The sequence below is a fragment of the Hemitrygon akajei genome, chromosome 15 (genome assembly GCF_048418815.1).
Source record: "Hemitrygon akajei chromosome 15, sHemAka1.3, whole genome shotgun sequence".
NCBI lineage: Eukaryota > Metazoa > Chordata > Chondrichthyes > Myliobatiformes > Dasyatidae > Hemitrygon > Hemitrygon akajei.
The window spans coordinates 15,710,199-15,734,635 of record NC_133138.1 but is presented as its reverse complement, the minus strand read 5'-3'; the positions used below and the strand labels follow the sequence as shown (position 1 = coordinate 15,734,635).

At 40.8% G+C, this 24,437-nt stretch overlaps 1 protein-coding gene across 1 annotated transcript in view; it reads right to left on the bottom strand.

Annotated features, from left to right (window-relative positions):
• LOC140739541 (organic cation/carnitine transporter 2-like) overlaps positions 1–24,437 on the bottom strand; it is a 63,497-nt gene that overhangs the window by 25,881 nt on the left and 13,179 nt on the right. The window contains exons 4-6 of the mRNA XM_073067940.1: positions 21,585–21,756; positions 7,599–7,725; positions 5,719–5,819 (exon numbers count right to left, since the gene is read on the bottom strand). Of these exons, the coding sequence (XP_072924041.1) occupies positions 5,719–5,819; positions 7,599–7,725; positions 21,585–21,756 (400 nt within the window). The remainder of the gene's footprint in view (positions 1–5,718; positions 5,820–7,598; positions 7,726–21,584; positions 21,757–24,437) is intronic.

Sequence of the window (24,437 nt, the reverse complement as noted above, 5' to 3'; positions counted from 1 at the left end):
AAAACTAAATAAAATGCACTGCACAGGGAAGATAAAAAGTCAAGTTGCACTTTCAAAAAGTGCACTCATCTGCCTGCTGTTGATGAAAAATCTGATGATGGTGAGAGTGACATAGGACTGGGCAGATTTACAAAGTGAAAACTAACAATAGACAATCAATATAGTTTACACTAGAAAAGTACACTTTGGTTACACCCCACTTCGAGTACTGAGTTCAGTTCTGGTCACCTCACTACAGGAAGGATATGGATGCTATAGAGAGAGTGCAGGAGAGATTTACAAGGATGTTGCCTGGATTGCGGAGCATGCCTTATGAGAATAGGTTGAGTGAACTTGCCCTTTCCTCCTTGGAGTGACGGAGGATGAGAGATGTATAAGATGATGAGAGGAATTGATCATGTGGATAGCCAAAGGTTTTTTTCCAGGGCTGAAATGACTAGCATGAGGGCGTATAGTCTTAAGGTGCTTGGAAGTGTGTACAAGGGGATGCCAGAGGTAGGTTTTTCACACAGAGAGTGGTGGTTGCGTGGAATGTGGTAGGGCGGATACAATAGTGTACCTTAGACTTTAGATCCTTAGATATGTACATGGAGCTTAGAAAAATAGAGGGCTACACAGTAAGGAAATTCTAGGCAGCTTATAGAGTAGGGCCTGTAATATGCTACAGATTTTCTATGTTCTAGTACAGCAAATTAATTAAAATAGAATTGGACAATGGCTTGGCTGTTTCAGCCATTCCACAAAATGAATCTGAATGGTATTTCAAAGATATTGAACTAAAATTTGCAAATATCCAACAAAGAACTTATTCTGGAGAAAAGGTAACTCCTCTGGGGATAACATTTACAACAGTGAAATAAAGCAACCAACATGCCACTGTTGGCTTATAGGTGGTAAAAGCAGGAAGACTAGAATGGTGGGTCTGTGATTGGCTGAGACAACCAAAACTTGATTGGACATCCATCACAATTTGCATGCTACATCCCCTGCAATTGATTCAACCTAAGGCAAACAAAGAAATGTACTGGATGATGCCACAACAATGTTGAGGGATGGCATTGGAAAACAAACATATCAATGGTAAATTAGTGTTAAAGGAAAATGCCACACCCAAGTTTTACAAAGCCTGTCCAGTTCCTTATACAATCTGTGATAAAGTAACCACGGAGCTAGATCACTTCGAGGCTGCAGGGTTTCTTCCCAAGGTTGATTAGAGCCCATGGGCAATGCAGGTGGTCCCAGTAGCCAAGAAGAATGAGTCTGTCAGGATCTGTGGTGATTTTAAGGTCAACATGAACCCATACTGAAAGAAGATCAATACCCTCTGTCTAGGATAGAGGATACCTTTGTAAATATTTCTGGAGGAAAACACTTCAGCAAAGTGGATTTAGCTGAGATGAACTGACAGCTGAAGATCGAGGAAGAGTCCAAAGAGATCTCAACATAAACTTTCATAAAGTGCTTTATTGCATTAATAGGCCGACTTATGGTCTAGCATCTGAACTTGCTCCCTAGGAGAAAGCTATCGATGAGTTGTTGCAAGGCTGCCAGGCACACAGTGTTACCTGGACGACGTCAGGGTCTCGGCTTGAAGTGTCTACTGTTTCACTTCCATAGATGCTGCCTGACCTCCTCAGTACATCCCCTGTTTTATGTTTGTTGCTTTGGATTTTGAGCATCGGCAGAATTCCTCATGTTTATCATTGCTACTGGTGAGGATGACAAGAAATATCTCAAAAATCTCAAGCCGGTGTCAAAAAGGTTGGAAAATTATGTGCACAGAGTACTATATGACAAATCTGAATTCTGTAAACCAAGCATCACTTACTGTGGTTGCACCATTGATGTATAAGTTTAACACAAGTGTGCTGAGAAAGTTCAAGCAATAGTGGATGCCCCAAGGCCAAAGTACTTTTCACAGTTGAGGTGCTTTTTAGGATTTGTCAATTACTATGACAGGTTCCTGCCAAACATGGCTATAGCGCTCCACTCCTTGAACTCATTATTAGAGATTGGGAAGAAATGGCAATGGATGAAGCAGTGTGAGGTAGCTTTCCAAAAGACAATGGAAATGGTGACATCAGATGTTATACTGACATATTATGATCCACATCTTCCAGGGAATATTGCATTATGCTATAGATACAATCGTCCCACACGTTATGAGTGATGGAACTGTATGCCACATAGCCTTTGCATCATGTTTCGCTGTAGAGCAAAAGCTAGCTACAACAAAATTGACAGAGAGACCTTGAGTCTGGTTTGGGTGTAAAATGTTCGACCAGTACTTTTATGGGAGAGAGTTTATCCTCATTAAATGTTCATCAATCATTCACGTCCATTTTGAATGCAAAAATGGAGTTCCACTAACAGCAGCAGCAGCATGACTGCAAAGATAGGTTCTGTTCTGTTCCCTGGAGGACACAGTTATAAGATTAAATTCAAGAGGACTGCCGATCATGGAAAGCTGATGGATTGTTCTGTTTACCCTTGGAAAAGGAAATAACTGAACCATTTACAGAAGAGGTCACTTCTCTTGACATATAAGTTGAAAGTCTCCCTATTATGGTAGAGATAATCCAAAGGGAAACCAGAAAAGACCCCACACTGCCTTGATTCTACATGGCAACACAAAATGGCTGGAATGTGCAGCAGAAATTCCAGTACCCTTATTTTTACCACCACTGGGATGAACTTTCCCTTGACAAGAGTTGCTTTGGGTGGGCATTGAGAGTTGTAGCATCCATGTTGAGAGCTAATAAGTTGAAGGAGCAATGTAGAGGTAGGGCATAGTGAAAATGAAAGTGTTGGCTTGAAGCTTTGTCCAGAAGCCAGGGACAGATCAGCAGATTGAGCTGCTTGCCATTTACTGCTGAGAATGCCACCACATTCAGAGATGCCAAAAGCAGTGCCTCCCCAACCCTGGGTATGGCCTGCATTGCCATGGCAGAGGATTGATGTGATTTTACCAGCACATTCATAGCTACAAATTTCTTGGTAGTTGAGGATGCAGCTACAAAGTGGCCAGAAGTGTCCCCTGTAGCCTCCATTACAGCCTCGCACATTGTAGATGTGTTGAGAAGCCTCTTCTCAAGGACTGGTGTTCAAGCACACTTAGTCAGTGACAATGGACCACAGTTTTTTGCAGAACAGTTTTAGTCATTCCTGAAATGGAATAAGATATATTACATCTACACCGTACAATTCAGGTACAAATGGCTAGATGGAAAGGTTTGTCCAGAGACTAAAACATGCTGTGTGAGCAATGTCAGCAGAATGCTCTAAACTGAATCAGAAGCTCACCAAATTCCTGCCTGCTATCACAATGCAGCACACTCCACAACCAATAGCTCACCAGTTATTCTGTTCCTGGGTTATCCCTTGCGCTCATGCCTGGATCTCCTCAAACCCAATCTCAGAAGGAGTATGCAGGACAAACAGCTAATCCATATTGAGGGCTTCTCCATTGACATACAGTCCTGGAGTGGGACTACAGTGATGATGAAAAGTGGGTACTTGGAAAGGCTAAGGACAGAACTAGACTGCGGTCCTACACAGTATAGGTTGAGTTTGATGTCATCCGGAGACAACACATCGATTAGTTCAAAACAAAAGAATCAATTGTTAGTGAAAAAAGATATCCAGCGCTGTTAGAACCACATCCTGCAGTCCCAGAGTCAATTCCTACAACCACCATGGTGGAGGCCCCAGAACGTGAGATTGTTTCACATTCACAAGTCTCACCTGCCAAACAGAGTGACTTCCGCCCCCTCCCCCAGTCAGGAAAGACATTATCTCACAAGAGTAGGAAATCCACCACAGCAATTAAATCTTTAGAATAAAAGTAAATTTAAAATTTACTACACTGTGTATGGCTATATAGTGGTTGTGTTGAGATGCATTCTATACTGAGTTGGGGTTTATTGCTTAGCAGGAAGGAGTGTATCGTATTTAAGATTACAGGAATATTTGAGTAATATTGTAAATATATTGTTTGATTAAGCATTCTTTGTTTACTTAATTCATTATATTTATATGTAAGAACTATATGAATGGTATAGGTCATTATGCCACCATGTCATATGTGAGCCTCTCACTAAAAAAACGAAAAGCAATCTACGTAGACCAATATCCGGACTCCTGCGTATTCTTTTTGACTAGTTTCTGGTGTTACAAAACATAACACTACCATCTCTCTTTTGTCTATTCCTCAAAGAATTCCAATAAATTTACCAAGCAAGATTTGCTCTTCAAGAAACCATGCTGACTTTGGCCTACTTCATTATGTGCCACCAAGTACCCTGAGATCTCATCCTTAATAATAGATTCCGGCATCTTTCCAGCCACTTAAGTCAGGCTAACTGGCCTATAATTTTCTTTCTTCTGCCTCCTCCCTTCTTAAAGTGTTGAGTGACAGTTGCAATTTTCCAGTCCTCTGGAACCAGTCCAAAATGTTGTGATTGTTGAAAGATCATTAATTATGCTTCCACAGTTTCTACAGCTACCTCTTTCAGGACCCTGTGGTGTTGTCCATATGGTCCAGGTGATTTATCTACCTTCAGATCTTTCAGCTCCCCAAGCAACTTCCCCTTAGTAATAGCAACTTCACTCACTTCTACCCCATGACAGAACCCTGGGGTCAATGCTGAAGATCGAGGCCCAATGGTTGAGTTGGAAGTATGGAAGTCGAGGACCATTAGCCAAAGCCAAACCTGTGAATCTCAGCAAGTGTGCTGGTAAGACAAAAGCCTGTGTTCTGCAGGCCCAAGTCTCATGGAGACTGGAGTTGGGTTGTAGGATTGTGTATATGCATGGATGGTGGGGAGGAATGGAGCTTGCTTTGCTGTTGTTGTGTTGTTGCTTGTCGTGTTCTATGTTGTTCTGCCGAGTATTGTAGCCATGTTGGCGCCAAAATGTGCAGTGACCCTTGTGGGCTGCCCCAGCATAGCCTTGAGTGTGTGGGTTGGCAACATAAATTGTAAATTTCACTGTATGCTTTGAGGTAAATGTGACAAATAGACTTGAATCCTGGAATCCTGGAACAACAGGGACCACGACCTCTGGCTGTTCAAACTCCCCTGTGAGAATGTCCCATATCCACTGTAATGGCATCTTTGATCCTGGCAACAGGGAGGCCACATATCATCCTGGAATATTGATTTCAGCCATAGAAATGCCGATGTGCACCCTTACTATGGATCCCCTATCATTATTGCTTGGCCTAACGTCACTCTTCCCCAGTTATTTTCAGAGCTTGCTATTACCTGGCTATTACTGCTCACCTGTGAAAGATCAACACCCCCACCCACCAACAATATACAAAAGGGTTGTTACATGGCCACCATGGAACAATTAACTGTTTGTTTATTAGCCTTACTTCTCCTGGTGGTCAGCATTTCAGCAATTTAGCACTTCAATATTCTTCTGAGACAACCAGTAGGGCTTCATTTAATATTGCATTTCAGATGGTGCACCCCTGTCATTGGCACATTCCCTCACTGTTGTTCGAGCCTCTTTGGTAGGAAATTTACAAATGCTTGGCTAGCTCAGAGAGCGAACTATAGAAAAAAGCTCAATTCAGCAAAATCGACTGGCAATTCAATCAGATCTGTGGAAAATAAGTAGAGACTAAGCAGTTGCAGAACATATTCCTCACTAAGTCCTTAAAACCAGACTTTTATGCATATTTCTGTGCTTTTTCTTGACCCTAATACTTACCAGATCAGAATGTTAATGATTGTAATGGTTCGGATATTACGGGTTTTTAACAACTGAGTAAATGGAACAGATTTTACTTTATTATTCTTTATGTGCTCGAGCTGGAAGAAAAGCAGAGAATTCAAAATTGCATTAGCTTAACAGAAATATGTCAGTATTATTTTCCACATCTCTTGGTTCATATGAATGATCCAAAAGACTGATCATTCACAATTTGTCTTGTGACTTTTTATGTGGGTATCCAGACATGAATCTACATTGCAAGGGCTTTCACCATCTTCCAAAAGTAACAATCATTCAGCTTTCCAAACTGTCAGCAATTCCTGCCCAGTGTAAAATTAATTTGAACACAATGAATTCCATTGCTTGATAAAATGAGCTGAATATTCCACTTTTAAATTCAAATTACGTTCTGGACAGATACAAGATATGAAAAGGGTGAAAAAGGCAAATGGTATGTTGGCATTCATAGCAAAAGGATTTGAGTACAGGAGCAGGGAGGTTCTACTGCAGTTGTACAAGGCCTTGGTGAGACCGCACCTAGAATACTGTGTGCAGGTTTGGTCCCCTAATCTGAGGAAAGACATTCTTGCTATAGAGGGAGTACAGAGAAGGTTCACCAGATTGATTCCTGGGATGGCAGGACTTTCATATGAAGAAAGACTGGATCGACTAGGCTTATACTCACTGGAATTTAGAAGACTGAGGGGGGATCTTATTGAAACGTATAAAATTCTAAAGGGATCGGACAGGCTAGATGCAGGAAGATTGTTTCCGATGTTGGGGAAGTCCAGAACGAGGGGTCACAGTTTAAGGATAAAGGGGAAGCCTTTTAGGACTGAGATGAGGAAAAACTTCTTCACACAGAGAGTGGTGAATCTGTGGAATTCTCTGCCACAGGAAACAGTTGAGGCCGGTTCATTGGCTATATTTAAGAGGAAGTTAGATATGGCCCTTGTGGCTAAAGGGATCAGGGGGTATGGAGAGAAAGCAGGTAAAGGGTTCTGAGTTGGATGATCAGCCATGATCATATTGAATAGCGGTGCAGGCTCGAAGGGCCGAATGGCCTACTCCTGCACCTATTTTCTATGTTTCTATGTTTCTAAGATGTGAACGTTGATTAATGGGGCAGATTCTGTAAATGGTGTTTTTAAGCTTAATTACATTTTTTGTAAGAATGGTCAGTTATTGACTATTTCAGGTGAGGGCTCCGCTGTTTAATATTGATTACCCTTTCTGGACATTTCATAAATCCCTGCATTCCACTATTTAGAAAAAGTGGCATTTGTATGCCAACTCAAAAGCTCAACCTTCTCACTTTCTTGTTATTACAAACCATAGAGTTCACATCCACTAACAGCCGTTAATAAGCCAAGGAGAAGGCTGCATGATTTGGAGAGGGAATAGTGAATTGACTTTGCTGCTAATCAGAGTGTTATTCTGATACAGTGTACTGTGTATCTTATGAAGTGATGGTACAAGGCAAAGGCCATCTCTTAATTCCTTCTACTTAAAAAAGATGCAAAAATAAATTTATTCAATAAAAGCTCTGATGTACAATTCATGCTGAACTTGATAATAGTACAGCTCCATATTTGTCAGGATTTTTATGTCTTATTTTTATCCAGTGAACACCCAGCTGAGAATGTATATTGATTTGCTTATGGGCAATGTTGATGTGGGCTTGCCTGTGAAATTGTTAATGGCGAAGCAGTCTGGTAAACCTGAACAAAGGAAATGAAACCTACCTGTAGAACCAAATCAAAGGGTGAACACACTTGGAATGTAAGAGAAATGAAAACAACTGAGATAAAAGTGTTGTTCTGTATTAAAGGACTGAAGAACCACTCAGAAACAAAAAGATGGCATTATTGCAATACCTCAAGTTCACTGAAAAGCATCGCTGGAGGAGTGACACCATTTTTCTTTGCCATGAGTCGAATTATTGATTCAGCTTCCTCTATTCTTCCTTTAGATAATAGCCAGCGTGGAGATTCAGGAATAAACCTGGAATTAAATGAGTAATTTTATAACATGATTATTGAAGCTCTGATGGATTTGTGAAATTACTACAAAGATACTCCTTGATAATGGATATCATGAAATTGTGTTCATACTTATGAGCGGATTCTGAAATCACAGAAGACTATGGTGTGGCATAAGTGGTGTTTATTGTTGATTTTAACTTTTGACAAGCTTTGTAAGGTCTCAGGTTGTGAACATTACTGGCAAATGTCTACAACTGAAACATTCTCACCGAAACACTGGATGTGTACAGGAGATAGGAAGAAGAATACAAATCAGGAGAATAAAAAGGCAAAGAGGACATTTAAAACATGTAGGGAAGAAAGAAAATGATGATGCTGATATTCATAAGGAAAACAATTTAATAACAGAACCATGGAATAGAAGAACAAAATTCTGTATATGGACTGGTGAAAACAAAATCAAAAACTAAAGTAAGTAAGCATAAAGGAAATGAGTGCAATTAGAAACTTCAATAATGTTTAAAATAGCAGTTCACTCTGTCAGAAATATATGGGAAGAAATCAAACCATTACTGTAAAAGAACCTCTGGTGAAAAACATCAATGGAAATCTTTCTGCAACAATACCAGAGTGAAAATAAATATGTCAGAGTAACCTTGCCATGGAATTCATATCCAAATGGCACTACATAGTACCATTAATATATAATTCTTTGTCTTGAAAATTCACCCCATTGATTTAATTATCAAAGGCAGTAGATGTGCTTTTTCAAAATATATTGTGTCACACTGTTTGCCAAGGATGAATTGTGTCACATATATACATACAGTACATCATAAGGACAAGAAAGAAATGACTAGAAATTCACTTGATCCATAATAGCAAATACAGCGCAGTGTACTTACAAAATCTGATTCATGCCAGAGCACTAGGATTGTGGATTTAGATCTCAAACTATCTGCAGTAGTACAAGCATATTTTCATTGGGCAACATTTCTAACAATGTATGATTGAATTTAGTGAAGCTGTTAGCACTTAGCCTTCAGCCAATACTTAGGTCCAAATAAAGGGCACCCCTTTCCCCCTTCACTAAGTCTAATGTCTATGTATGTGGTGCAGCTCCTCAATAAAATGAGGAAATGTGTCCCTCGCTCATATTTCTTACACCATGGAAGGAGGCCATTTGGGCCCTCAAGTCCATGTAGACCCATACCTCAATCCCATTCCCCACTAATTTTCCTATATCCTATCCTTGCCACATTCCCATCAACTCTTCTCTGATTCTAGCATTTAGCATTATATTAGAATCATGTACAGTGGCCAATTTAGCTAAAAATCTGTAAACCTTTGCAATGTGGGAGGAAAACAGAGCATGCACCAGAAACCCATATGATGATAGAGAGAAAATATAAACTCAGTTCTGACATGCACCCAACCATGCCAGCATCTGGCATTTAGATGCTCTAACTCTCTGGAATATAGATAGCTGACATGGCCCCACTAAAGATTCAGGACTGTCCTGCTAATTGGCAATCATGCTTTGGTTGCCAGGAATTGAGTATTTAAAGAGCATCTGAATGGAGCCTTAGTGCTCAGTTGTCAGCCCAACCAGAAATATCGTCTAGCGTTTTGCTTTGTGCTCGGTTCTCAGTCCAGTTTTATTGCTTGTCTCGATCCCAGCCTTGGATATTTCAGCATTTGGGTCCAAACCATCTACGTCAAAGACTCTCGTTACAGTACGACTGAGACCAGAATGGGCACAGTGGGGTATCAGAATCTTTCGCCCACTGTGACCAGCCACAGAGAGATTTCCAGACAGAGCCTGGAGTTACATGACCTCCAGGAATCCATTTGTCAACTTTCACAAGGAGGAAGTCAGAATTGCTTGGGAGAGCCAGTCAGTCTCTCTGTGGAGCCAGTTCAACTTTGTGCCCTGGAGAGATTCGACAGTGACCCATGTTTTTTCCATGGCTTCCTCATTCAATGCTCATTATTGTTGGAACTCCAGCCAACCCTGTTCCCTTCAGAGTGTGGAAAGGTGATCTTCATTATCTCTTGTTACGTACACGTGACACGTGACAGTGGTACCCTTGTCACGTGACTGGGGTTGAAGTTATACTGGACATGAGGTAATGGTCTTGTGATGGTGGAGTGATGTCATTTTCCTGCCAGTAGAGGTCATGTGACAGGTTTTTTCTACAGGGTATAAAAGGGAGACCCACCCTGTCAGGTGGGGCAGTTCGTGGCTAGATTTGCCAAGATGACTTCATGTTACTGTGTGATTTAATGTGATGACGCAGTTTAGTTAAAAATGAAGTTTTATATAATGCCTAAAGTTTAAAAGGTCAGAGCCAACGGTTTCTTTGCTAAGGGAGAGTGAAGTTTGGAAAATGGAGATCGAGAAAAATCGATTTTCGATGGATTGACTTCGACCTTGTGTGATCCTCATTCGGAAGGATTTCGTTTACTATTCTCATGATAGTCTCCGCTGGAAAAAGCGGGAGATTGAGAATATTGTGGAAGGAAGGTCAGTCACTTTAAGTTGTTATATTTAATAAAATTCGACGTGGGAGTTCGACGCTGGGAATCGAAGGACATCGACGTGGAAGAGAATTTAAATCGTTTTAAAAAGTCTCTCCTTTTAAAAGTACCGTGAGCTTTTGAACTGTCGGCATATCGTTTTAAAGTACTGTTTTCTTTCGGCATATCGCTTTAAAAAAACTGAGTTCTTTTCAATACTGCTTTGAAGACTGTTTGGGACTGCAACGCTATTAAGGACTGTTTGAGCAGCTGAGCTCGGATCATTGTTTGGGTTTGTTTACTTTTGAAGGGGGTTTGTTATCAGTGTTTAATAAACGTGTTATTTGTTATAAAACCCTTCGTCTAGCTCATCTATAATTATTGTTGCCTGAATACGTAACATTAATATGGGGGCTCGTCCGGGATTGAATTGTTTGAGTTTAATAAGCTTTTTGAATTTTGAATCGGTGTTTTGGTAATGGGGATTGCTCGATTTTTTTTTGTTTGATTGGCTTGTGAGTGGTATTCGGCAACGATGAATATTGATGAGTTTCTGGATTCGCCAGACGCGGATTTGTTAGCGAAGGCGAAAAAAACTGAAGTCTCTGAAATTGCTAATCGGTTGCGTCTTAAAGGGATTTTGCCAACTACATCAAAAGCTGTAATACAGAGAAAGATCGCGTCTCATTTTGTGGCTTCGGGTCATTTTGAAGAATCGATTTTAGAATCGTTTCCAATAAGTAATCTGGAGATGCAGTTGCAAATTGAACAAATGAGGTTGGAACAAAGTAAAGCAGAGTTAGAGAGGTGTAAATTGGAATCTGAGCAGAAGAAAAGAGAATTTGAATATGCAATGGAGAATTTAAGGTCTGAGAATCAGTCTTCTGATTCTAGAAAACCGTTTGTTGCTAGCCAAGAAATTAAATTAGTCCCTCCATTTAGTGAAACAGAAGTGGAGAGATATTTTCAACATTTTGAAACTATTGCTCGGATGTCAGAGTGGCCGAAAGATAAATGGTCAGTGTTATTACAGAGTGTAATCAAAGGCAAGGCACAACAGGTTTACACAGCTTTAACTGCTGCGCAAGCACTTGATTATGATATTGTGAAAGAAAATATTCTCAAATCGTATGAATTGGTCCCAGAAGCGTATAGGGAAAGATTCAGGAGTTTGAAAAAGTCTGTGGAATAGACTTATGTGGAATTTGCCTATGATAAAGCTATGTGTTTTGAGAGATGGGTTTCTTCTAAAAATGTAAATGGGGACTATGAGACTTTGAAAGAGCTGATTTTGATGGAGGAATTTAAAAGAAGCATTCCTGTTGAAGTAAGGACCTACTTAAATGAGAGGGATACTGATAAATTGCAGGACTGTGCTAGATTAGCTGATGAGTATGTTTTAATCCATAAGAATAAATTTCCTCAGGGTAGAATTTTTAAGAGGAAAAATAATATGGAGACTCAAGGTAAATTAGAAATTAAATTAGAGGTTAATGAGAGAGGTAAGGAGGAAGGAAAACCTGTGAAGGAAAGACAGTTTGGTCTTATTTGTAACTATTGTAAGAAGCCTGGCCATGTAATAGCTAACTGTTTCAAATTGAAAAAGAAAGAGAAGGAAGCAGTTCCGGATGCTTGTGTGCAACATACTAAAGCACCTGTAAAGTTACAGGGTTTGGTAAACACAAATGAGGATTTGTTAGAGTCTGACCAAGTTAGAAAGGGATATGATCATTTTATAACTGAAGGGTTTGTATCCTTGAAAGAAGGATCCACTCTGGTGCCAATAAAAATTCTTAGGGATACTGGAGCTTCTCAATCACTGATGTTAGATAGTGTGTTGAAGTTTAATGAAGAGAGTGATACTGGTGAGGTGAATTACATAAGAGGTGTTGGAAGTGATTTTATGCCTGTACATTTACATGAAATAAATTTAAAGTCAGGGTTAGTTACAGGATTTGTTAAGGTAGGATTACAGCATAGCTTACCTGTGAAGGGTATTTCTTTATTGTTAGGTAATGACTTGGCAGGTGGACAAGTTTTTCCTGAAGTGCATTTGACAATGGAGTCAGAGGAACCAGAGGTGAATTCTAATACAGATTCTTCTTGTGTTGTGACTAGAGCTATGGCTAAAAAAATTGATGTGCAGAATGAGGTTGTTACTCATGACTGTTCAACTCAGGATTTGAGTTTTGAGGATGTGTCAGAGACTTTCTTACCTTCGTTGTTTGAACAAGATTCTGGGAGTAAGTCTGACTATGAAGATTTATCTCTGTCTCGGAAGGAGATGATAGCAGAGCAGAATAGAGATCCTGAGATTGTAAAATTAAGGGAACAAGCTTTACTAGGTAGTGAAATTGAGAAGGTGTCAGTAGGATATTATTTGGAAAAAGGAGTGTTGATGAGGAAGTGGAGGTCGCCTACAATTCCTGCAAGTGAGGAATGGAATGTTGTTTATCAGGTGGTTGTTCCTAAAGTTTATCGGAATGAGATTTTGACTTTAGCTCATAGTGTGCCTTTAGGTGGACATCAAGGGGTAAGGAAAACTGTGGACAAGATTTTAAAACATTTTTACTGGCCTGGTTTAAGAAAAGATGTGGCGATGTTTTGTAAGACGTGCCATACTTGTCAAATTGTGGGTAAACCAAATCAGGTTACACCAGTAGCTCCATTACAACCTATTCCAGCATTTGGTGAACCGTTTTCTAAAGTTATTGTAGATTGTGTTGGTCCATTACCAAAGACAAAAACTGGTTATCAGTATTTGTTGACTATCATGTGTACTTCGTCTAGGTTTCCAGAGGCAGTACCACTTAGGAATATAAAAGCTAAAACTGTGACGAAGGCTCTTATAAAATTCTTTACTTATTTTGGATTGCCTAAGGAAATACAAACTGATCAAGGTAGTAATTTTATGTCTGGATTGTTTCAACAGATAGTTTATAAATTGGGAGCTAAGCAAATCACTTCGTCTGCATACCATCCAGAATCGCAAGGTGCTTTGGAGAGGTTTCATTCTACTCTCAAGAATATGATTAGGACATATTGTGTGGAGAATGAAAGTGACTGGGATGAGAGTATAAACTTACTTTTATTTGCAGTAAGGGAATCGGTACAGGAATCTTTAGGTTTTAGTCCATTTGAACTTGTGTTTGGACATAGAGTTAGAGGACCTTTAGCTTTATTGAAGGAACAGTGGATTAGTAAGGAAGTGCATACTAATTTGTTGGACTATGTTTTGAAATTTAAGGACAGGTTACATAAAGCTTGTAGCTTAGCCAAGGAAAATTTAAAGTTGGCTCAGGAGAAAATGAAAACTTGGTATGATAAGGAAGCTAGGATGAGGATGTTTAAGCCTGGAGATAAGGTGTTGGTTCTTTTCCCAGTGCAGACAAATCCTTTACAAGCTAGATTTCATGGACCTTATGAAATTGTGTCTAGAATCAATGATGTGGATTATGTAATAAAAACTCCAGATCGTAGAAGGTCAACACAACTTTGCCACATAAATATGATTAAACCATATTTTGAGAAACAATCTGATACTGTGACTGTTGTGGTTAGTGAGGATGAGTTTGATTTACCTGGGAACATGATAGATGATTCATCTGACTTTCATTCTAAATCTAACATTGTTTCTGTTAGGTTACCTAATTCGACTATTTTGGAAAATATGGATGAGAAATTAGCACATTTACAGCTAGAGCAGAAACAACAGATGAAGGAATTGATTTTTAAGTATAAGGATTTGTTTCCAGATGTTCCGAGAAGGACTACTATAGCTTCACATGATGTAGATGTTGGAGATGCCAAACCTATTAAACAACATCCATATAGGATGAACATGGAAAAATGTGAACTTGCTGAGAAAGAAATTGAATACATGTTAGAGAATGATATTATTAGACATTCTAACTCGAATTGGAGTTCGCCATGTGTTATGGTGCCAAAACCTGATGGTAGTATTAGGTTTTGTACGGACTATAGGAAGGTGAATGCTGTAACGAAAACAGATGCATATCCAATTCCTAGAGTAGATGATTGTGTAGATAAAGTTGGAAAAGCAAAGTTCCTTACAAAGATTGATTTATTGAAAGGGTATTGGTGTGTTCCATTAACGGACAGAGGTAGAGAGATTTCTGCATTTGTAACTCCATCTGGGTTATATGAGTATAATGTTCTTCCATTTGGGATGAAGAATGCCCCAGGTACTTTCCAGAGGATGATTAATTCTGTGATTCAGGGATTGAAAGATACTGATGCTTATATTGATGATTTAGTGACAGGAAATGATACTTGGGAAGCACACATTATTGCGGTGGAGAAATTGTTTGAAAAGCTTTCAAAAGCTAACTTGACTATTAATTTAGCCAAGAGTGAATTTGGACATGCTACTGTGACTTACCTTGGTTATGTTGTAGGTCAAGGTAAGGTAGCTCCTGTTCAGGCAAAAGTTCAGGCAATTTTGGAAATTCCCACTCCGACGGGAAAAAAAACTCTCAGAAGGTTTTTGGGAATGGTAGGATATTATCGAAAATTTTGTAAGAATTTTGCTAATGTTGCCCTTCCATTAACTAACCTTCTGCAGAAGAATGTGAAGTTTGTGAAGAAAGTGTCTTGTCAGGAAGCATTTGAAAAATTGAAAACAATGATATGTCAACAACCTGTGCTTAAGGCACCTGACTTTGAAAAACCTTTTTCATTAGCTGTGGATGCTAGTGATGAAGCTGCGGGAGCAGTATTGATGCAAAGGAATGAGGGTGATGAGGTTGATCATCCGGTAGCATACTTTTCTAAGAAATTTAATAAGCATCAAAGAAACTATTCAACAATAGAGAAAGAATTGTTATCTCTTGTTTTAGCTTTGGAATATTTTGAGGTATATGTTGGTACAACTCAAAAACCACTTATTGTTTACACTGATCATAATCCGTTAGTTTTTCTGAGTAAGATGAAAAACAAAAACAGAAGATTGTTAAATTGGAGTTTGATGTTACAAGAGTACAATATTGTGATAACTCATATTAAAGGTAAAGATAATGTGGTTGCTGATTGTCTATCTCGATGTTGAATGTACAATGTTTTTTTTTTGGAGTGTTTTTTTTTATTGTAACACTCCTACTGTATTGTATATTGTGTATGTTATATAATTTATACCTTTGTTTTTTTTTGGGTTTTTTTTTGTAAGTAATTGTTAAAAATTTTTGTTCTTGACAGACCAAAAATGTTTTTTTTTGGAGGGAGGTGTTACGTACACGTGACACGTGACAGTGGTACCCTTGTCACGTGACTGGGGTTGAAGTTATACTGGACATGAGGTAATGGTCTTGTGATGGTGGAGTGATGTCATTTTCCCGCCAGTAGAGGTCATGTGACAGGTTTTTTCTACAGGGTATAAAAGGGAGACCCACCCTGTCAGGTGGGGCAGTTCGTGGCTAGATTTGCCAAGATGACTTCATGTTACTGTGTGATTTAATGTGATGACGCAGTTTAGTTAAAAATGAAGTTTTATATAATGCCTAAAGTTTAAAAGATCAGAGCCAATGGTTTCTTTGCTAAGGGAAAGTGAAGTTTGGAAAATGGAGATCGAGAAAAATCGATTTTCGATGGATTGACTTCGACCTTGTGTGATCCTCATTCGGAAGGATTTCGTTTACTATTCTCATGATAGTCTCCGCTGGAAAAAGTGGGAGATTGAGAATATTGTGGAAGGAAGGTCAGTCACTTTAAGTTGTTATATTTAATAAAATTCGACGTGGGAGTTCGACGCTGGGAATCGAAGGACATCGACGTGGAAGAGAATTTAAATCGTTTTAAAAAGTCTCTCCTTTTAAAAGTACCGTGAGCTTTTGAACTGTCGGCATATCGTTTTAAAGTACTGTTTTCTTTCGGCATATCGCTTTAAAAAAACTGAGTTCTTTTCAATACTGCTTTGAAGACTGTTTGGGACTGCAACGCTATTAAGGACTGTTTGAGCAGCTGAGCTCGGATCATTGTTTGGGTTTGTTTACTTTTGAAGGGGGTTTGTTATCAGTGTTTAATAAACGTGTTATTTGTTATAAAACCCTTCGTCTAGCTCATCTATAATTATTGTTGCCTGAATACGTAACACTCTCTTCTGACTGGAAGAGCCCTGGTGTGGGCACTGCACATTGGGAATGAAGGTCGGAGGCTTGCTCGGATTCCAGGAATTTGTAGCCACTGTGAGGAGGATGTTCCATCACCCTGATGGAGCCAGATGAACCTCAGACCGTCTGATGAAGATTTGACAGGGTATATTGTCAGTGGCTGACTACGCTATTGAGTTTTGAACCTTGGTCCATGACAGTGGCTGGAACAGGGAGGCCTTGTCCACTCTATACCACCACAGACTCTAAGATGAATGGAAGGACGCCCTCGCCTTGGGAGAGCTAACAGCGGACATACAGGTTCTGATAGTCTCTTTAATCATCCGGCTGAGTGTAAGTAGGACTACATCAAGAGGTTGAAGAGGGCTAGCCCAAGCCCAGCCTCAATGCATCATAGTTCCACCCCCGATCTTGGGCCACAACCAGCCAATCTCCGGCTCAGGATCCTGTTGAGCCCATGCAAATTGGCTGCATAAGGATATCAGCTGATGAGAGGTTCTGGCCTCGGAGTTGAGGTTGCTGCTATCTCTGCAGGGAGGCAGGCCCTGTGCAGGCCAAGTGTCTGAAGCTGTAGCTGTCGGGAGAGCTGTTAAAGCTGTCTGGTGTCGGGAGGATTGTGACATAGCAGCTACTATCTCCAATCTCACAGATTTTGGTGTCACACTGAGGGCTGAGAGCTCCTGGGGTATGAACTGATTTCCAGAACTTCCATCGGCTCAACATACCACTGCAGGAATTGAGCCAGCACATGCCTGCAACTGTCCCAGACGGCTGCTTGTTCGGCTCCGGGCAGATTTGGCAGCAGACATTGGCCTTGCGTATGGGGATAGAAGATCATGCGGAGGACATTCGTTCCCACATTATTGAGTCTCTTCACATACTTCTGAACCTTGGACACCCTTGGCTGTCCCAGCATAACTTTTCCATGAACTGGAAGGAAAGGAGAATCAGTGCATGGACCAGTCGCTGCAAGAAACGTTTTTGGCTTGGTGTTCTGACCCCCAGACTCTCAGTGGCTGATGAGTGGGCAGACTTCTGTTCAGGGCAACCTGGAACCTTTAGGAAACACAGTCCTGCCTTCAAGGGCAGACAAGCTAGCTCCAGATAACAGCCCCGTGTGGTTAGCGACCCTATCCAGTCACGGGTGCGCTGGAACTAGATCTGTAGTTCAGGGGCAAACAAAGGAGATGCCCAGGCAGTCCGGGACTCTACCAACTAAGCCAAAGGGCTCCAGTTGCCAGGTCCCATTGAAGGGGAAGGTTCCAAACCAGAGACCCTTGAAGCCTAGTCCCAGGAGCACACGGATCATTTGCTGCACTTGGTTGCTGGTGTCTGAGGATATGGACGAGGATCTGGAATGTGATTTGGCCTCTGTTTTCACTGAAGACTCTTGTGACCCTATGGAGGAGATTCCAGGGTCTGCTGAATAACACTTGCTAACTAAGGAGCCTCAGGAGTCATCCTTCCATCTTCAAGGATTTAGAAGGGGTCTTCAGCAAAGCAAAGACCTTGACTCTTCCACCACAAACTCAACAACTGTGCAATAGTTCTACTGCCTGGTATTTGTCCTCCATGGGGTCAGTTATTCACACTCTCAGGCCAGACAGAAGCACTGTGGAGGAGTATATTAAGGAGGCTTTTGCCCGGGATTCATATTCTGCCCTCCATCACTACAGCTGGTGCTGGCTTCTTCTTTGTACAGGAAAAAGGATGGGAGCCTATGGCCGTGCATTGATTATAGAGGGTTGAATTGCATAATGGTCAAGAATCATTACCCTCTTTCACTCATGAACAGTGCCTTCGAGATTCTCCAAGGGGCAAGAGTATTCTTGAAGCTAGACGTGGTGTGTGTACAATCTGGTTTGCATAAAGGAGGGTGACTAGTGGAAGATGGGATTCGACTCACCGACAGGGCACTGTGAGTACCTGGTCATGCCTTTCAGCTTGTGAATGCGCCAGTAGTTTTTCAGGTGTTTATAAATGATGTGCTCCGTACGTATGCCTCTGTCTACTTGGATGACATCCTAATTTTCTTGAAGTCCATGGAGGAGCATATTACTCATGTCAGAGATATCCTGAAGAAGATTCTTGATCATAGACTTTACATCAAACTGGAGAAGTCTGAATTTCATGTAAAAGCTATTTCCTTTTTGGGCTTCATCATCTCTAACGGCAATCTCAAAATGAAACCTAGTAAGACACTGGCAGTCGGAGTTTGGCCACAACCATCCAGTGTGGAAAAAAGTCTATTGATTCCTGGGATCTGCCAAATTTTACAAAATTTTATCAGAAACATCAGCTCAGTGGCAACTCGCTGACAGCAGTTCATGACAGCCCCCATTTGGATTGCACCTAACCCGGACCCTCCCTTCATCATGGTTGGGATTCTCCTTCACATTGTCTGGACATTGATGCCTTGGATGTCAGAGTGGGTGTAGTGTTATCTCAACGGCCACCTTTCAACAATAAACTGCACCCGCGTGCATTTGTATCCAGGTGGCTATCCCCAGCAGAAGTGCACTATGACATTGGAAATAGAGAGCTGCTTGCAGTCAAATAGGCTCTGGAGGAATTGTGTCACTGGCTTGAGGGGACCAAAAACCCTTGATTCATATAAACAGACCACAAGAACCTGGCTTATATTCTGAAGGCCAAGAGATTGAATTCCAGGCAAGCCAGGTAGTCTCTTTCTTTAATCAATTTAATTTCGTCCTGACCTGTTGACCAGGGTCAAAGAACTAGAAGCAAGATGCCTCATCCCATCAGTTCAACAAACCTGAATGAGCGGAGGAGCCAACCACCATTTTGTCCCAAGCCTATGCGATAGCACCAATTTGTTGGGGAATCAACACACTTGTTTGCAAGGCCCAGGAGCAAGGAAATATTCCTCAGGACAGCCCTTCGGGTCACCTGTTCATTCCTAGTACTGTCTGACCTCAGGTTCTTCAAGGGGGATACGCATCGAGAATGCCCACTCTCCCAGGAATTGCCAGGACCCCCGAGTTCATTCTGAAAAGATATTGGTGGTCTGCAATGGTGAGAGAGGTCCATCCATTAATATGTGCAGGCATGCATGGTGTATACCTGGAATAAGGAGGCCCACACCCAACCTTAACAGCTCCTTCACCCTCTGCCTGTTCTGGACAGACCATGGGCACCCAACTCCATGGACTTTGTCACAGGTCTTCCTCCTTCCATGTGAAGACCATTATCATGGTCATTGAGGATCATTTTTCAAAGCCTTCAAATTTATTGCCTTGGACAGACTTCCATCTGTGGCGAAATAGCTAAAATTGTCCAGCACCCAGGTTTTCTGGATCCACAGTTCCTGGTGAAAATTGTGTCAGATCGTGACCCACAATTCGCATCATGTTTTTGGAGGGCATTCTATAAGCTGATTGGGACAAAGGTGAGTCTTTCCTCTGGGATTCACCTGCAGTCTAACAGCCAGGCAGAGCGGGTGAACCAACATTTGAAACGAACTTTGAGGGGCCTGGCCTCTGAAAGACTGGACAAATTTTGTGGCCATTTGATGTGGGCAGAGGTCGCCCACAACACTTCACGGCATTTGGTGCATGGGATGTTCCCTTTCGAATGCCATCTCTTCCCTGAGCAGGAGGCCAAGGTTGGGGTTCCTATAGTTGAAGATTTAGTCCGACGCTGTAAGGAAAGGTTTTGTTGGCTTTTACCTGGAAGGTTGAAATAAAAAGCTAATCTCAACAGGAGACAGGGATCAGCTTTGCAGCCTGGGCAACAGGCCTGGCTGTGTACTAAAGATTTGCCTCTCCAAGCAAAATCCAGGAAAATGGTGCCCAAGTTCATTGGTCCCTTCAAGAATCTCAGGAGAGTAAGCTTGCAGCTCCTGAGGACCCACTTTCCACATCTCCACATTAAAACACCAGCCTGTTTAGCCCCAATACCATCAATTCCACCACTGCCCAGGTTTGTTGATGGGAACTGGTCTTCACTCTGAGAAGAATTTTGGATTCACGAAATGTTCTGGGTATTTGCAGTTCCTCGTGGTCTGGGAAAGATTCAGACCTGAGGAATGGTGCTGGGTTCCTGAAAAGAACATCTTGAATCCTGTTCTCATCCATGGCTACAATCATCGTCTCTCCAAACAGCCAGGGCTGCCAGGAGTCGGTCATGGGGTGGGGGTCCTGTAATGACCCACTCTCAACTGTGCCAGCTTCTGGGATTTAGACACTCTAACTCTCTGGAATATGGACAGCTGGCACGGCTCTTCAAAAATGCAGGACCATCCTACTAATTGGCAGCCATGTTTTGGCCACCAAGAATTGAATATTTCAAGAACACCTGAACAGAGCCTCAATGCTCAATCGTAAGCCCAACCAGAGATATCATCTAGCATTTCGTTTTGTGCTCAGTTCTCAATCCAGTTTTATTCCGTATCTTGATCCTAGCCTCAGATGCTCTGGTATTTGTTCCAAACCATCTTCATTGAGGAATCTCATCACCAACTCCACACAAACAAGCAAGGTGGATAATAGGAATATTTTCAACATGAACCAGTCTGGCCATTCTCATCAGATCTCTCTCATTAACAAGGCATTTTCCTCCTCAGAACTGTTGTTCACTGAATTTTTTTTTTTGTTTTCTTCATCACATCATTCTCTGTAAATGCTTGAAACTGTTGTGTATGAAAGTCTCAGGAAATCAGCAGTTCTTGAGATACTCGGAACATCCCATCTGGCACCAACATTCATTCCATTATTGAGGTCACTAGGTCACATTTCTTCCCCATTCTGATGCTTGGCCTGAAAAAGAACTGAACCTCTTCACCATGTCTGTGTGCTTTTATGCATTGAATTGCTACCTCGTGATTGTCTGATTGGATATTTACATTAATGAGCAAACACATAGGCATACACAGTAAAGTGGCCACTGAGTGTAATTATTACAGGTGCTGAATCAACAGTAACTTTAACATTTGGAAAGGTGGCATCACAACACCTTGAGTTAGATTAAATATTAAATGGCAAATCTTATAAATATGACAAATTTGTAAGGATAGGTAAAAAGTTTTGTATTTGTGAGGAATCCAGCTAATCCAGATGCAAAAGATTGATTTAATATTGTGGGTCACTTGGCATAATCAAGTTGATGTTATTGCACAGCTGAAGTTATGTTCAAACACAACCTTGTTGGTCAGGGACATCCAGCAATATAAGGGCATTTCCTACTGATTAAATATATTGAAATATTTACATACCACCACAACGGAATGTACACCAAACAAGTGAGAGCCAAGGTCAATATCAGCATCCGCCATTCCCTTATGAAATATGCCAAAAAAGGCAGGATCATATAGCCCACGGCATAAAAGATGCCAACTCCAAGTGTAGAGTATGTAATTCGAATGGATTTTGCAAGAAGTTCAGATCCTGCAAGCCAAGTATAACCACAATCAGAGCACAGAGTCATTTTGCTTGAATGCCACTCTGAAACTTCAATATTCAACTATAAATGTATTAAGTTATATACTTAAACCATAATCAAGCAATGTGAAGCCCCAAGTATTTCACAAATCACTGATGAAACAGCATGAAATAAAAAGCAGCATATTATAGAGATAATAATTTAATTTTTATTAGTTTCTCAGAGCTTTTGAATGTTTCTACATTTGTAGATTGATTCAATCTTTTTTTACAACTGGTGCACCATTTATATTTGGCTATTTCAATCAATTACATGTGAACATCTGCTCTCTGTACGAGAACCTATTTGAAAGTATTTACCTAAGTGACAGCAGAACACAGTAGAGAAATGCTTCCAGATCTCTGTAGATACTTTCATAAGTAATACGCCTTTCTTTGTTTCTTTAATTTATCACTATCCTTCAGCATTCTAGGAGACGTCATATTGGCTAGTAATTATATATTTGTGGACTAATTGGTAGTCAAATATATATTGTGCATGGGATTGCTGCTTACATCAGGAAGAAAAGTAGGGTGGTCAGATTTCAATGGGAATACAGTTGAAGCAGAAATGGGAACACTGTACACTTAAAGCAGCAAGAATCACCTTTCAGGACAGAGTGAAGGTGGAAGTTAAAGTAGAAAGGATGTGAGTTCAGAACTAGAGCTTTTCACATTAGTAGCAGTTTGGCTCTGTGGGCTAGGAGGAAGGAAAATCGCATAGGCAGCATTTGGCAAAGTTTCAATCCTAATTGCCAAAAATTCAACAAACTCATTGTTTGTGCTTTTGCTGAATGTGAGATGTCAACGGGTTTAATAATAATGATAGTCATCCGTTAGTCTTGTGAGACCATGGATTTGTGCCTTGGAAGGTTTCCAGGGTGCAGGCCTGGGCAGAGTTGTATGGGCAACTGGCAGTTGCCCAAGCTGCAAGCCTTCCTCTCTCCATGCCACCAATGTTGTCCAAGGGAAGGGCACTAGGACCCAAGCAGCTTGGCACCAGTGTTGTCGCAGAGCAATGTGTTGTTAGGGGCCTTGCTCAAGGACACAACACGCTGCTTCAGCTGAGGCTCGAACCAGTGACCTTCAGATCACTAGACCGTTGCCTTATCCACTAGGCCACGCGCCAACACAATAATAATAATAATAATAATAGAAAGGATTTTATTGATCCTGAGTGAGAAACATTTGCAGTAGCAACATTTGAAAATACACTTAGCAGTGTGCAGACTTAATCAATAATAAAGTCAGAGTCTTTAAAAATAATAAGTCAGAGTCACTGCAGATGTCCAGCAGTGGAGAAAAATGCAGGTGTTATCTGTGCATTGCTGGATGCACAGATATTTGGGATATTTAACAAATGAGTGTAAAATCTAAATCTAAATCTAACAGTGTTTCATGTGATTTTGTCAAAGTGACATGGCAAATATATATTAATCAATAAACATCAATGTATCATTCATTATTCTAAGTTCTAAGTAAATTTATTATCAAAATATGTATATGTTACCATATACTACCTTAAGATAAATTTGCTTAGAGGTATTAGAAGGGAAAAATGAGAAATACAATAGATCTTCCAATAATGTGCCCAGTACTGAAGTCAGGCTCCCCAGTCTACAACTCCTGGTTTATCCTCAGAGCATTTCTTAAATAGTGGAACAACGTTAGTTGTCCTACATTTCTCTGGCACCTCACCTATGATTAAGGATATTTAAATTACATCTGCTAGAGACTGAAATTTCTGAACAATGTCCTTGTCTCAAGATGGTGATTACCTCCTCCATATGCAGTCCATGGCCTTATTGCTGTTTTGCTTCAGTTCAATAGAGTCTGCCCGTCTCCTGAATAAATACAGATACAAAAATCCATCTAAGGTCTCCCCCATCTCTTTTAGCTCCATGCATAGATGCTCCATGTCCCTTGCTATCCTTTTGCTCTTAGTATATCTGTAAAAGCCCTTGGAATTCTCCTTCACATTTTCTGTTCAAGCAACCAGATGTTGGCCAGAATAAACTACAGTCTACAATTAGCGGATCTGATGAATCAAGGACAGGGGAATCAGACAAACCTATTGTCTTTGTTTCCACCCAGTTTGTGGATTCTGAACTGCTTCTTGCTCTGGGATAATCTAATCGAAGCAATTGAATTTGGACACAAAGTGCCTCATGTAATGACCTGCTAAACCTGATACCATTCTCAGATGAGTAACTATTTGTTATGTAAAGTGTATGGACTCTGAACCGATTCGTCGTTTGGGATAATTTAGTCACAGCAATTGAACATAAACACAAGGAGCTTCAGGTGATGACCTGCTGAACCTGAGACCATTCTCAGATGAGAAGCTACAATACCAGACTCACCAAAGAAGCAAACCGTAAGTCCTGATGAAGGGTCTCGGCCCGAAACATTGATTGCTCATTTCAACGGATGCCGCCTGACCTGCTGAGTTCATCCAGATTGTTTGTACATGTTGTAATCACATTAGACTCTGTCTGGGTCACCTCATTTAACTGGTTTGGACAAGTCAGAATTGAAAGACACGAATACACAAGGCTGGGGTGGGCAGAATCATGAAACAATGTTGGTTATAGCCCTGGACTAGAACCAGTAAGAAGATGACCCAGATAGGTCAGGTGACCTTGAGC